The following is a 12,383-nucleotide window of genomic DNA, read 5'->3' as shown; positions in this document are numbered from 1 at the left end:
AATGAAAGAAATATATTCAAGTTTTCTTGAACTCAAATAAAAAGAATACTGTTTCATTCTGTGTATAAAACTATAGGAAACTATCATTGCTTAGTAAAAGAAAAAATGAAAATTTCTGGAGTAGAATATTACAGTTTTAAAAGATGCATAACCCATTATATTAGCAAGAGCTTAGGAAAAATTTGTTTGTGCCTGAACTTTCAATTCAGGTGAGTTATAATGAAATTAATATTTCTATGGTGCAATATTTGTCCAGTTCCTGCTGATAGGAGAAAAAATATAGATCATAATTTAAGTTTTTAGGCATTGTTTCACACATGTAATTTATAAAATGAAAACTTCGCATGAATGTTGTAAAATATGTGGGTGGTTTTATCATATAACAAAGCAAAGGAATAGGTTAATGCAGAAAGTCAATATTGGAAATTTGATCGACTTTTATTAAGTGTGTAAGCGCCCAATGAACTTTCATATAACCTTCTTGCTTACGTGCTTTGTTTAATTCTACTACATCAATATTTAGGAAGTGGTTAAATAAAATAAACTTTTATTGTATTACATCCATTGGGTGTGCTATACATCCGTAAATTTGAATGATTCACAAAAACATTTATAGATACCCGGTAATATTCAGATATGTTGTTTTTACCTATAAACAATTTAGGGATGGCAATAGATTGTAGAAGTGCTAATTGGTTAATCACAATTCGTTCCGTCCGATTAACCGGTTACTTGTATCAAAATATACAGATTGTTGACATGTTTTTATTTCTATCATGAATTGTTATAAATGACACAGAACGAACATTATGAACATTCTATTTAATATTTTTAATCAAAATTTGATATTAAAACTTTATTGCATGACAATTATTCAAAGAGAAATTTTAAATAAAGAGCAAACAGTCATAAAATACTTTCACTGGCCGTGTTTCGCAGACAGTTCGACTTCTCAAAACAAAGTCTGCCCATTACAAGTTATAGATCTCTAGCTGTTTCAAATAATTATCCATTTTTACAGTTACTGTAGTAATATGTATGCGTTCTCTATAGAATAATTATTGCATTTTTCGTATTAAATAAATTGATTTCATGAATTCAAGGAAAAAATAAGGTAAATACATTATATACATAGATACGAATACTGTCTCAGATTTAACTTGATTATATAAAGGTCTCGAAAGACAAAAAAAGGTAGAATTTATTTTGAAATTGCGTTAAAAATATACATTATTTTCATTTTATACGACTGATTAATAATTTAGAAACCGGTTATCATTGTTCAGACCGGTTAAACTGTTAACCGATTAGAGATTGCCATCCCTTAAACAATAATTTACTAATCAAGGAATATTCCATATATTTGAATATTTTCCTTAACACAGATCTCTAGCTTCTTTCCAATGAGATTAATAGGTCTAAAAATTGTGAGTTATAATCTGTGCCTCTTCTAAAATAAGTCAAAACATGAAGTAGAAAAATAACAAGTTGTATGTTGTTTTTCGTTGTGAAATGTCTTATACAGTTCATCGTTGCAAACCACAGCCAATACGTACGATCCTCTTACATCTCCCATGGTTGCATGAGACAAAAATATCTTGTAGTTCATTGAAGATATTTACCAATACAAGTAAAGCTTAGTCGGAGATTGACCTTTGATTTGACCTTTTATCATCCAATCCCAGTTAAAACATAAAACATGTTGTTTACTGCTGATGGGGTAACAGCACAATGCTTGTAGAAATTAAAACAGGTTCACAATACTTTATGTGTTCAAGCAGCCATGGGTAGGAGAGAGCTATGAGAACTCTGGACTGTGGTTTGAGACAATAAACAAAGTTTTGCATCAGTGTTATTTTTCAAATGAAAGTGTTTTTCAAAGCCAAAGACATACTGTGGAATCATTTTTATTTGTGGGGGCCAATGTTTGTGGGTAGCGCCAAATTTTTCCTGGTTCGTGGGAATGTAATTTTGTTGGTTGCAAGTTAGGGATAATTTTGATAAATATCAAACAAATGCTTGTATATACGTTAATGAGGATGTAATTTTGAGGGCAAGGGTTATCCACAAAAGCCATGAACAATGATGATTCCAAAGTAACTTGCTCTTTGAGAATAAGAGCCTCTATGATACAATATTAATTACAATTTTTATTTTCTTTTTGCAGCAAATATTGATATTAACCAGTGCAGTATTAGGTTCAGTTCTTCTATCACTGATACATCCCAACACACATCGCATCACGAAATCATTGCCAAAACATTCAAACGTGTCAACTATCATATCACTGTCCAAAAAGAACAGAAATTGGGCAGTCGGCGAGTATGTGAGTCAATGGACATGCCGTTCTGAACCCACTTGGAGAGACTTGGGTTCCGGCCACTATCCACAGTTTATACAAGAGGTCCGCTGCACCACTGGCCCATGCTGGTATGGACATTTTTCTTGCATGCCACAATATTACACTGTGCGAGTTTTATCCAACAGATGGGAAGAAACAGATGACATGGTTAGCTCGATCCCGGGATTACAGGACTGGAAGTTAGTCGGTGTCCGAGCAACAGTGGGCTGCATCTGCAGCATACAATAAATTTTGTTCGCCTTACGCTCAATCCGGATTCTCTACTTTGCAGAATGATCGACCATATATGCTCTGGGCCATGTTTATTTATTGAGTGAACATAGGCAAAACTTATTGCTGGTTCTTGATATTTGCCAAACATACATGTACATGTACCACATTCTTAAGAGATACATGCAATTGATTCTGGGGAAAAAAAAGAGGAGAAATTTTTGAATTTTTTTTTTTTTTTTTTTGGGGGGGGGGGGGGGGTATTAAACTTTGATAGCAAACAGTTCTTTCATTCAGCAAACTTTGTGGCTTTTTCCTGTAGGTGCAGATTTTGCAATCTGATTTTAACTTTTACTTCTTCATTATTTTTTTGTGATTTCTTGATTGACAAATATGAATTAATTTCAATTTTCAATACTTTGGGTTTGGTTGGGGGGGGGGGGGGGGGGGGACGAGGGAGGAGTTAAGTATATTTTTCATCTGAGATGATACATACAACCTAATTTAGAAAAAACTAACATCCAGCAGAAATATCCATCAATATATTTAATATACCATGTCTTTTATATTGGATTGGAGAAAAATTATAAGTATGTAGTGCTTTCAATGATTAAAGTATTTTTTCACAATATTGTGTTATATTTGTTCTTGGTACTGCTCTGGGGCAAGTGTGAATGCAGCAAAACCACAAACAACGAGATACAGCAGTTTAATAATCTAAAATTCCGTAGATTTGACAAGTTTATTCATTTGTTTTATGGCTAAAGGAATGGCCTCATAATCTTCCTTCTGCCTTGAAGGAGAATTGAGATATTGCTATATGTACCTGTAAATCATAAGTTTATCAGCTAGAATCTGTTTGCAATCTATAAAAAAAATAATGGGAAAAAAAGAACTTTAAGTGTACATATGTCAAAAAAAGATATTTCATTAAAAAGAATCAAAGTACTGACGGGAGTTGATTTTATCGATTATCATTTATTATCTTGCATGGCAATTAGGTTCTCGTCTGTATTTGAATAACGCACTTTTTTATGATAGGGATTTTTAGACTTTTCTGACAAGAATTTCGAGAAACCCCATATGAATCATGTTGTGTAATATTTAAAGATGGATTTTAAACTATGTATTAGTAATCGAAACAATTCTAAAAATTGTATGGATCCAAGCACTATTGATATCGAACTCTAGTATTGTTCAACCAGATGTTCGGCTGTCTCTGTTAATCTCCGACAAGCAAGAGAGCCTCTCTGCTTGTCGGAGATTTACGGAGACAGCCGAGCGTTTGGTTGAACGAGATTATATCAAACTCTGGCTTAGGAATACATGAGACTACAAAAATATCTAACTTGTTTGTATTATATAAAATCTGACTATTTTCAAAGTGTTTATAAATAAGTTTCCTTGAAAAACAGCTTTAGCATACATTACATCAAATTTTTCTATTATTTTCAAGAACTAAGTCTTGTCAGCTGTGGTGATTTGTGCTTCGGTCCAAACACTGTTTCACTTTCGGTTTGCCAGAGTAACTGCATAGGAAAGTTGATTAATATCAACTCCCAAAAAATTAATTAAGGCGCAATTGCAACAAATTGCATATGATTTGTAGAATTGCATTGGGCAGTAACACTCCTCAGGAGCTCACATTATAAATGTTGCCTCCAACCCCAGTCAACATTTGTTTAGTAATTAGAATATCAAAATTAGTAGAAACAAGACACAAACTAGCAAAAGAACAAGTACTTTTCATGTTCCGTCTAAGCCCTCTCTGAAGATTAGATTATGTTCACTTTCAACTTTCTCATCACACTGTAACACCAAGGGGTCTTGAATATGATATTCAAGACCCCTTGGTGATACATTGTATTATCACCATATTGATAGAAGCTTCCCAATTATTTTTTCTGATAGATGTGCAGAGAGATTTGAAATGGAAAGAACTAAAAATGTTGAAAAGTTCAAGACCAGAGCAGAACATCTGGTACACAAAAAGCAGTAGGTCATTTCTTCAGAAAAACATACTGTATATAAGGAAATATTCACCCTCGTTTTATTTTCACCCTTTTTGCTCTCCTTGTCAGTGGGTGAATTTAAGCCAATGTCTCATATTATCTCTCTTTAATGACAACTATTTCTGGACGAATTCAAGATGGGGCAAAACCGTATCCTAGTGAAGAAGGGCAAAGTAACATGAGGCAAAAATAGCCCTGTATATAACGGTATTTCTATCCACCTTGGAATCCTATAACTAACAGTATGTTGATACTGTATACAGGGGGTTTTTTCGCCCCATGTTTTTTTTTTCCACCCTATTACACTTGCAGTCTGTTTAATCCCATCTTAAATTTGCCCAGACACAATTAGAAAAAGACACTTTAAATAATTAACAAAAGTTATTTAAAAATATTTACATTCTACTGTGTTTTTCCATTAAATTCTGTGAGCTTCAAATGCCTCTAAATGCAACAAGTAGTCAAAGGTCAAATTGACGAGTTTTATTATGACGTCACAAACGCTGAACGCTGCAAACTGCAACGTCACAAGCGAAAATCAAAGTTCACGCTTGTGGCTGTTACTGTGGCTCTTCCATTAAGATTAACTTACCCTTAGAATAAGATAGGAATTTTAAGGCATGAATCACATTTGCAGACAAGGCAAGAAGTTGAAAAAATGTAAATATAAGCATTAAATCATGATTTTTTGAAGTATACACTCTCATAACTGCCGCGGTGTGTGCATACAAATTTTCATAACACGCTAACGCGCGTTACTCAATTTGTATGCACACACCGCGGCAGTTATGAGTGTATACTTCAAAAAATCATGAATCAATGCTATATTGTTTTGATTTTGCCCTGTCGTATATTTGCCCTATGACGTACAATGAGGGCAAAAGGGGTAACAACTAGAAAACTGACCAGTCAGGAAGGGCCCCGCTATGACAATTAATATAGAGAAGTGAAAAAAAATTTGAATTCCATCCTCTTTATATTAACAATGATGAAAAATAAATGCCCGGCAGAAGATGTAAAGAACTGGAATATATAGGATCTCGTGATTTGTAGTTGGATATGATTTTCATCCAACAATTAAAGTGTTTTTTTCTTGAGCCTTAGTGAGGGGATAAAACACACAAGTTGGATAAAAATCATATTATACTACAAATCATGAGATTCTATTTATCCCATATTTTATACACCGCAATCAATGTTTACACTGTTTATAAAACTCTACATTATTTTACTTCATTATGCCTAGGCAAATCCCATTGTAAAGTCACAACTGTGGGATATCAAAAAAATATCCAATGAGTCATATCCACGGGATAAAGTGGGTTAACATGGGATGAAATAAAATTTGTTAAAAAAACAAAGAATTGATACCAATGCAATGATACCTAGGCTTTGCCTCTATTCAATAGAATTATTATAAATCATTGTGTACGGTATTTTAACCAAAATAAAATATGAATATTATATTTTAAATCCATATTTCAAAAAATGTACACAATACTACACATCATTCAAAATTGACCTTAACTTCAAAACAAAGTTCATTTGCAGACACAGGCAGTGCAGTAATTAATCTCAATGTGACAGATAAAGATAAAGCTTAGGATTTTCTTCCTGTGGAAGGTTAATTAATCCCAAAGGAAAAATATTGCACAGCCTTCCATGTATACAATGGTAACATTCTCAGCAGTTATCTCTCTTTGCCCATTCATTCTCAGCAGTTATCTCTCTTTGCCCATTTTTCTTGTGCATAGTTAGGAATCTACCCCACTACCCCAGCTCCAAACCAGAAGACATAGAGAACCAAACTTAGCATCAAAATATGTATTTCTGCCTACTGAACTACCATACCAAATTTGAACTTGATTGGGCAACCATAAAAAAAGTTATTAGAAAAAAACAGGAAATTTGTGGACAGAAGAGTGACAGACGGACGGACGGACAGAAGGACGGACGGACAGAGTGATTACTATAGGGCACCCGCAAATTCTTGCGGGGCCCTAATAATGTGAACGGATGTTGAATATTTCCATTTATCACATGCTCATCTCAATATACAGTGGATATCACTCATGGGATAAATTTTTGATATTCCACTGTGTGTTCTTCCACCACGTGACGTCATAATTAAACATTACGTAGTTTTAGGCGGATGATTGACGTAGAATGACAAAGTAACTAAACAATTCAGTTGAAAAGTGTACAGTTGTAAATGTGAAGCATTTAATACTGTTTTATTTTTTTCCATGTATTGATAAAAATATGCTCGAAATTGAAATGTAAATGTGTTGTGCGGCTCACAATGATAATTTTTATAGAAAAGATTGAGGTTTATAACAAAATACGTGGTAGAACATGTGATAAAAAGAATCTCTCATGATTTGCAAAGATATATAATTTTTATCTAACTCGTTATGTTTTTTTATCCCCTCGCCAAGGCTTGGGGATAAAAAACACACAACTCGTTGGGTAAAAATCATATACCATCGCAAATCATGAGAGATCTTATATATATTTATATACAGTATATCCCAGTTTACTGTAATTATAATCTACGATCCTCTGTGCCCTTACCTCTCTTCCCTTTCAATGATCCTGAGGGCTGTCACAATAAGCGTGGGCTCCCTCCTCACAGACATCAGGGTCCTCTGTATAATTACCCACAGCTGTTTGCCAAGCTGCTCAGATAAGTTGATCACATCCCGGAAATACTTTTCCAGAGTCTGTCGTCAAAAATAACAAGAATTCCGCTGTTATTTTGGTTTCATGCTCTAAACTTTACATCAATCTTTACATTATATCTGATCAGTAAAAAAAACAGTCACACACATTTATCTTGAACTCAATGTTGCCAGAGGGATAATTTAACTTTTCCAGGTTTTGAGAGTGACTAGGAAACAATGGTTGGGACTTCCAATTCCCTTTGACAAGGGATACTTGACATACTTTGATGTTCAAGATACATGTAAGAAAGTTCTAGTGACTTACATTATTGTCGGTGGGACTCTGCTGGGGTTGTTTATATAGTTCAAACATCAAGTCATCTCGAGACTGCTCCAAGTCAGATAAGCTGCACAAATCAAATTAGATTTAAATTTTTTCTCTTTCTCTCTCTCTCTTATTTTTTTTTACAAATTTATTACAAATAAATCTGATATTATCACTGTCCTATGGAACCATTACACCATACAACCATTAGCATACTGTGGAAATTGTATATCCCCTAACATTCAAGATTATCCAACGTACAATATATAGACAACACTCTTAAAACATAGTCATAATAACTCTATGCCAACAATTCTATTGCATTCTAGCATACATAGTGCTTAAATGGCAAATACTGTAAATATATAATATTTGGCATGTACAATATTTGGCGTAAAATACTGTAAACATATTACATTTGGCTGTGTATTCTATTTAGCATTTTTGGAGGAATGCGTCTCCCGCTAAATCAAGTACATCGCTTTTTAAGTACAATTTTTTAACCTAAGTATTAATAAATACAAAGTTGATAAGTGATACATTACTTAGATATTACGATATGATGAAATTAAATGCCAACAAAATTTTATTCGTATTAAAAACAGTGAAATTTCAATCCAACGAAAATATGCATGTGCTTCCACATTAAACAATGTGTGTGAACATTTCCACAAACTCTACATGACTATTCCATTGTATTCTAGCGTACATACTGCTTGTGAGCCTGTAGCAGCTTTCCCTCATTGATGAGCTCCTCCGTTTTTCTGACAATTTCTGGGGCAGTAAAGATGTGTTTGAGATTCTCCATGGCTGAAGCAAGCTGCAATGGATTCAAACACAAAGAAATTATTTCCGTTTGAGTTGGGTTTTTTTTTATAAAATCAGTACAAGATGGGTGGTGAATAAAATGGAATGTACCAATAATTTGATATACTGGTATTCTAATATGTTGCATTCCCAAGGGTATACTATTCATATCACAAATATTTTGATATCTCAAAATTTTTTCTGATCTCTTTGAATTTGAACACTTGTGGTTTGTCTCTCTAACAACAGCAGATCATGAACATACGTATATAAAAAAAATAAGTCTTTCAGGCATTGCTTTTTTCTGAAAATAGGTAAATTTTATCAAAATTCTGTTCTGAATGGTATATATCAATTTATAACAAACATTTTGTTTTTTTGTGATCTCCAATGGCTATACATGTATTTACTGGTAATCTCTTTAATTTGCAAACTTGCCTGTTGAGGTTTCCGAGCTTAATACCAGTTATATTGAACAGAATCATTGAATTTAATCTTGAAAATCACTTTCCTACTTTTATTCCCTCTGTAACATCTTGAGTCCATGCAACCCAAATGTTTACAATAAAATATATGTTCAAATCTAACTTAATTTGAAGTCTTTCAGAGAGCTCGAGTACATCAGTTTTGGTTCACATATCTTCACCTTTGAAAATGCCAATCAAGGGGGTTTAACATACAAAAAAATCAATTTTATTTCATTGCTACGGGTACACACCTGGCAGTATCTGGTGTTTTCTTTTTTGAGGTCCATCAGCTTAGTGTGGAGAGGAGAGATTGATTTATATGCATCATCCACCTCCCCTAGTCTGTAACATTAGAAACATAATCAGTCAACATTTTATTAAAAGAATCATTTATAAAATATGATTCCACCAAAACACATAAAATATACCTCATTCTTCAGTGGTTTTTTGAATAGAAAACTAAGTCCGACTGTCGCCCACAATGAAACTCACATTATAACTTTATCAAGTGATATCACATGAAATATATTAATTTCATTGTGGGCGACGGCTGTTGACACATTTTCCTCGTCAAACAAGACAGGAAAATAGCCATTTTTCATCATTTTCTACTATATATCTTAGAAATATACCAAAATGTTGAAGTCCTAATTATTTTTTGAAACAAGATAAACGTGTATAACATGGAACTTTATATACACACATATTCAAGATGGTATAAATATGTGTACCGGGTATTTTCATGAGATTTAAACAACTTTTGAATTTTAGGGTGCATATTGAAAGAAAATGCACCTTCCTCTTAGTATTTTTCAGAGTTGGTAAAGAGAAATGCAAATATTCTATTTAGAAAATTTGCATTTCTCTATTTTGAAATAGAATGCCCATTTGACCAATACATTTAATAAATTGGTCAAATGTTGCAAGAACCTGCACTATTAGACACGTTTATCAAATATTTTTAGCAAAATTGGAAATACTTGTAAACCCAATATAAAATTAAAATATACCGTAATAAATTATTTAAGCATTGAATGCTTATTTTGGAATGTCATAGGTCTTATAACACACCAGGCTATGCAGAAGAATTGAATACTGTGCGTGAACTCTGATTTTTGCTTGCAACGTTGCACTTCGACGTTCATGAAATGAATCCAATCTTAAAGTTGAACTGTTTTACATATAGAAGTCTGTGTCATCCGAATTCTCTCAAAAACACACATGCGTAAAGCACAAGTGAATGAATGCAGTAAATTAGTTCTGCTTTAAAAATATAGCTAAGTACATTGTGTGTAGCACTTGACTTTGTTTAATGTAGTTAATTTTAATAAATAACTGTTTAAAAAAACCATATGAGATCAGTAAGAAGGTAGAATGAATGTAGAGACAGCCATGTTATGTACAATTAGAATGACGTCCCAACTCATACATCAAAATCCAATTGCCTGTATTACATGTGCCAGTCAATAAATCTTTAGTTGCTAATAATTTTCATCTTTGTGGAATTTATTAGGCTACGAAAATTCAAACTTAATTAGTGCAATTTCCATTACTAAGTGATTAATTTTCATAATCAATTTCAATAATGTTAAAAAATTTAAATTACGTAACGGAAGATATCAAAGATAACGTTCTTAATTTGCTGGTAAAAGAATTTCACGAACCTGGTCAGATCACGCTCGGACAATCACACCTATCAAACTGGGTGCTATCGTTTCAAACTTGATTGACAAGCGGCATCATTTTGAAGTTTGTACAGGTAAAAAAAAGGGGGCGTATGTAAAATGTTTGGCCTTTAAGGTGAAGACGAGGTGGTCCTTACCTCTGTTTGATTTCATACACATCTTGAAGAGCACTCTGTAACTGGTTCAAACCAGTTCTCACCCCATCCAGCTGAGACTGCACAGCTGTCTTCAACATTGTGTCAACTGAAGCCTTCAAATAAATTTTTTCAAATAAAAATATAATGTAATTAAATCATTTCTGATTAACTGAATTCTAAAAGATTTTGTATGCTCTTGAATGCATTTTAAGGGAGATAACTCTTATTCATTATCACCTGACACATGATTTATCTGTTTTACATATGTAATGTATGTTATTGCATGTTATTACAATACTATATCTAATATAAAGAAAAATAAATGTTATTCTTAAACAGAATTACATGTAGTTTGCATTTTTTTTTATGGCTTCACCTTTTTACGAGAGATTCTTCTTTTATATTGGTCCACTCTTTCCAATTGCTCAGGTCTCTGTGTAAAAAAATATCAAATATTAGACACATACTACAGTTATATTGCAAAAATTATTTTTAAAAATGGCTTATATGAACTTTCTGTATCAAAACCAGAAGAAATGCTCAACAAGCAAGTGTACAGGAAAAAATAAAGCAAAATGAAAGAATTTTCTACAGAATTTACATCATTTAACCATTCCATCTGCCCTTAATTTATATACCGGTAATATACATATGTACAACGATTGAATATTTTCCGACTTGTTCTTTAATTAGTTTGAATTTTAATTGTGTTTATATAAAGCCAACAACATAGTCAAATAATGAATTAACCAGACTAAATGTAATATTTGAATATATAATAATATATATGTTTTCTTTGAACTAGTATTAAACACAACTTAACTCTGTGATCAAACACATTTGTAGCAGTGTTCAAATTTCAAAGTAAGAAATGTTTATTGAAATAACTATGATATTCTACATATTGTTAACACTGTCATACAGTATCTTATTTAATATTATTCAAGTATATTATGCATGAATTATTTTGTAGTGAATATAACAATGAAGTTAAGGAATGCATGAACTAATGTAAGGCTTCTAAATAGTTAACTCTATTATATTGAAAACTTTGAGTGATCCATGCAATCACCTATATATCAGATGAATCATGGGGCATATCTGCCAAGATATGTGAAAAGTTATTTCAATAACAGGAAGAATTATGTGTAAATTAATTCCCTCTTAGACCAAAACATACAGTGTTAATAACAAAATTATATGATTTTCATTCTTCTTATATGGATGTGAAAGATGTGAACTATATAGGTTTAACAATCTATGTAGCTGACTTTTTTTAGTGCTTGTACCAGACCTAAATAATCCTATCAAATCAATGTATTTGTAAATGTCAAAATCGGTTATAACATGCAATATACAGTCATACATGTACCTGAAGTAAATTTGCTATGTGTTTTTTAGCAGTTTCTTTGGCCTCCATTTCCATTCTTCCCAGATCTAATGGAGCTGGGGGACTCAAAGTTGATTCTGTTGCCATTTTTTTTACCCAAGTATTTTCCACTTCCTTATATAAAGTTCTGCAAAATTATCATCATTATATAATGTAAACAAATCAAAATTATTCGAACATAGTCTTTAACAGATACTTTATTGATCAATGCGTCTCTTCTGTTGGAAAACCACACCAATCAATGATGTGGGCGTGAAAAAATTAACAGAGATATTTCGAACGGATATCAGAACGCACGTTAAATGTCTAACGCTTCTTTGAAAAC

The 12,383-nt window shown here is 32.6% G+C and overlaps 1 protein-coding gene across 3 annotated transcripts in view; it reads right to left on the bottom strand.

The window, feature by feature from the left end:
• Window positions 1-12,383, bottom strand: part of LOC105347944 (exocyst complex component 3) — a 48,655-nt gene that overhangs the window by 36,078 nt on the left and 194 nt on the right. For all 3 annotated transcript variants that reach the window (XM_034444383.2, XM_066085824.1, XM_034444386.2), the window contains exons 2-8: window positions 12,041-12,185; window positions 11,045-11,101; window positions 10,669-10,781; window positions 9,098-9,188; window positions 8,286-8,392; window positions 7,573-7,654; window positions 7,159-7,307 (exon numbers count right to left, since the gene is read on the bottom strand). In XM_034444383.2, the coding sequence (XP_034300274.2) occupies window positions 7,159-7,307; window positions 7,573-7,654; window positions 8,286-8,392; window positions 9,098-9,188; window positions 10,669-10,781; window positions 11,045-11,101; window positions 12,041-12,145 (704 nt within the window). In that variant the 5' untranslated portion in view covers window positions 12,146-12,185. The remainder of the gene's footprint in view (window positions 1-7,158; window positions 7,308-7,572; window positions 7,655-8,285; window positions 8,393-9,097; window positions 9,189-10,668; window positions 10,782-11,044; window positions 11,102-12,040; window positions 12,186-12,383) is intronic.

This window comes from Magallana gigas, chromosome 5 (assembly GCF_963853765.1).
Source record: "Magallana gigas chromosome 5, xbMagGiga1.1, whole genome shotgun sequence".
Taxonomy (NCBI): domain Eukaryota; kingdom Metazoa; phylum Mollusca; class Bivalvia; order Ostreida; family Ostreidae; genus Magallana; species Magallana gigas.
Note: the sequence above shows the minus strand (reverse complement) of the source record. Positions and strands in the feature narration are given on the sequence as shown.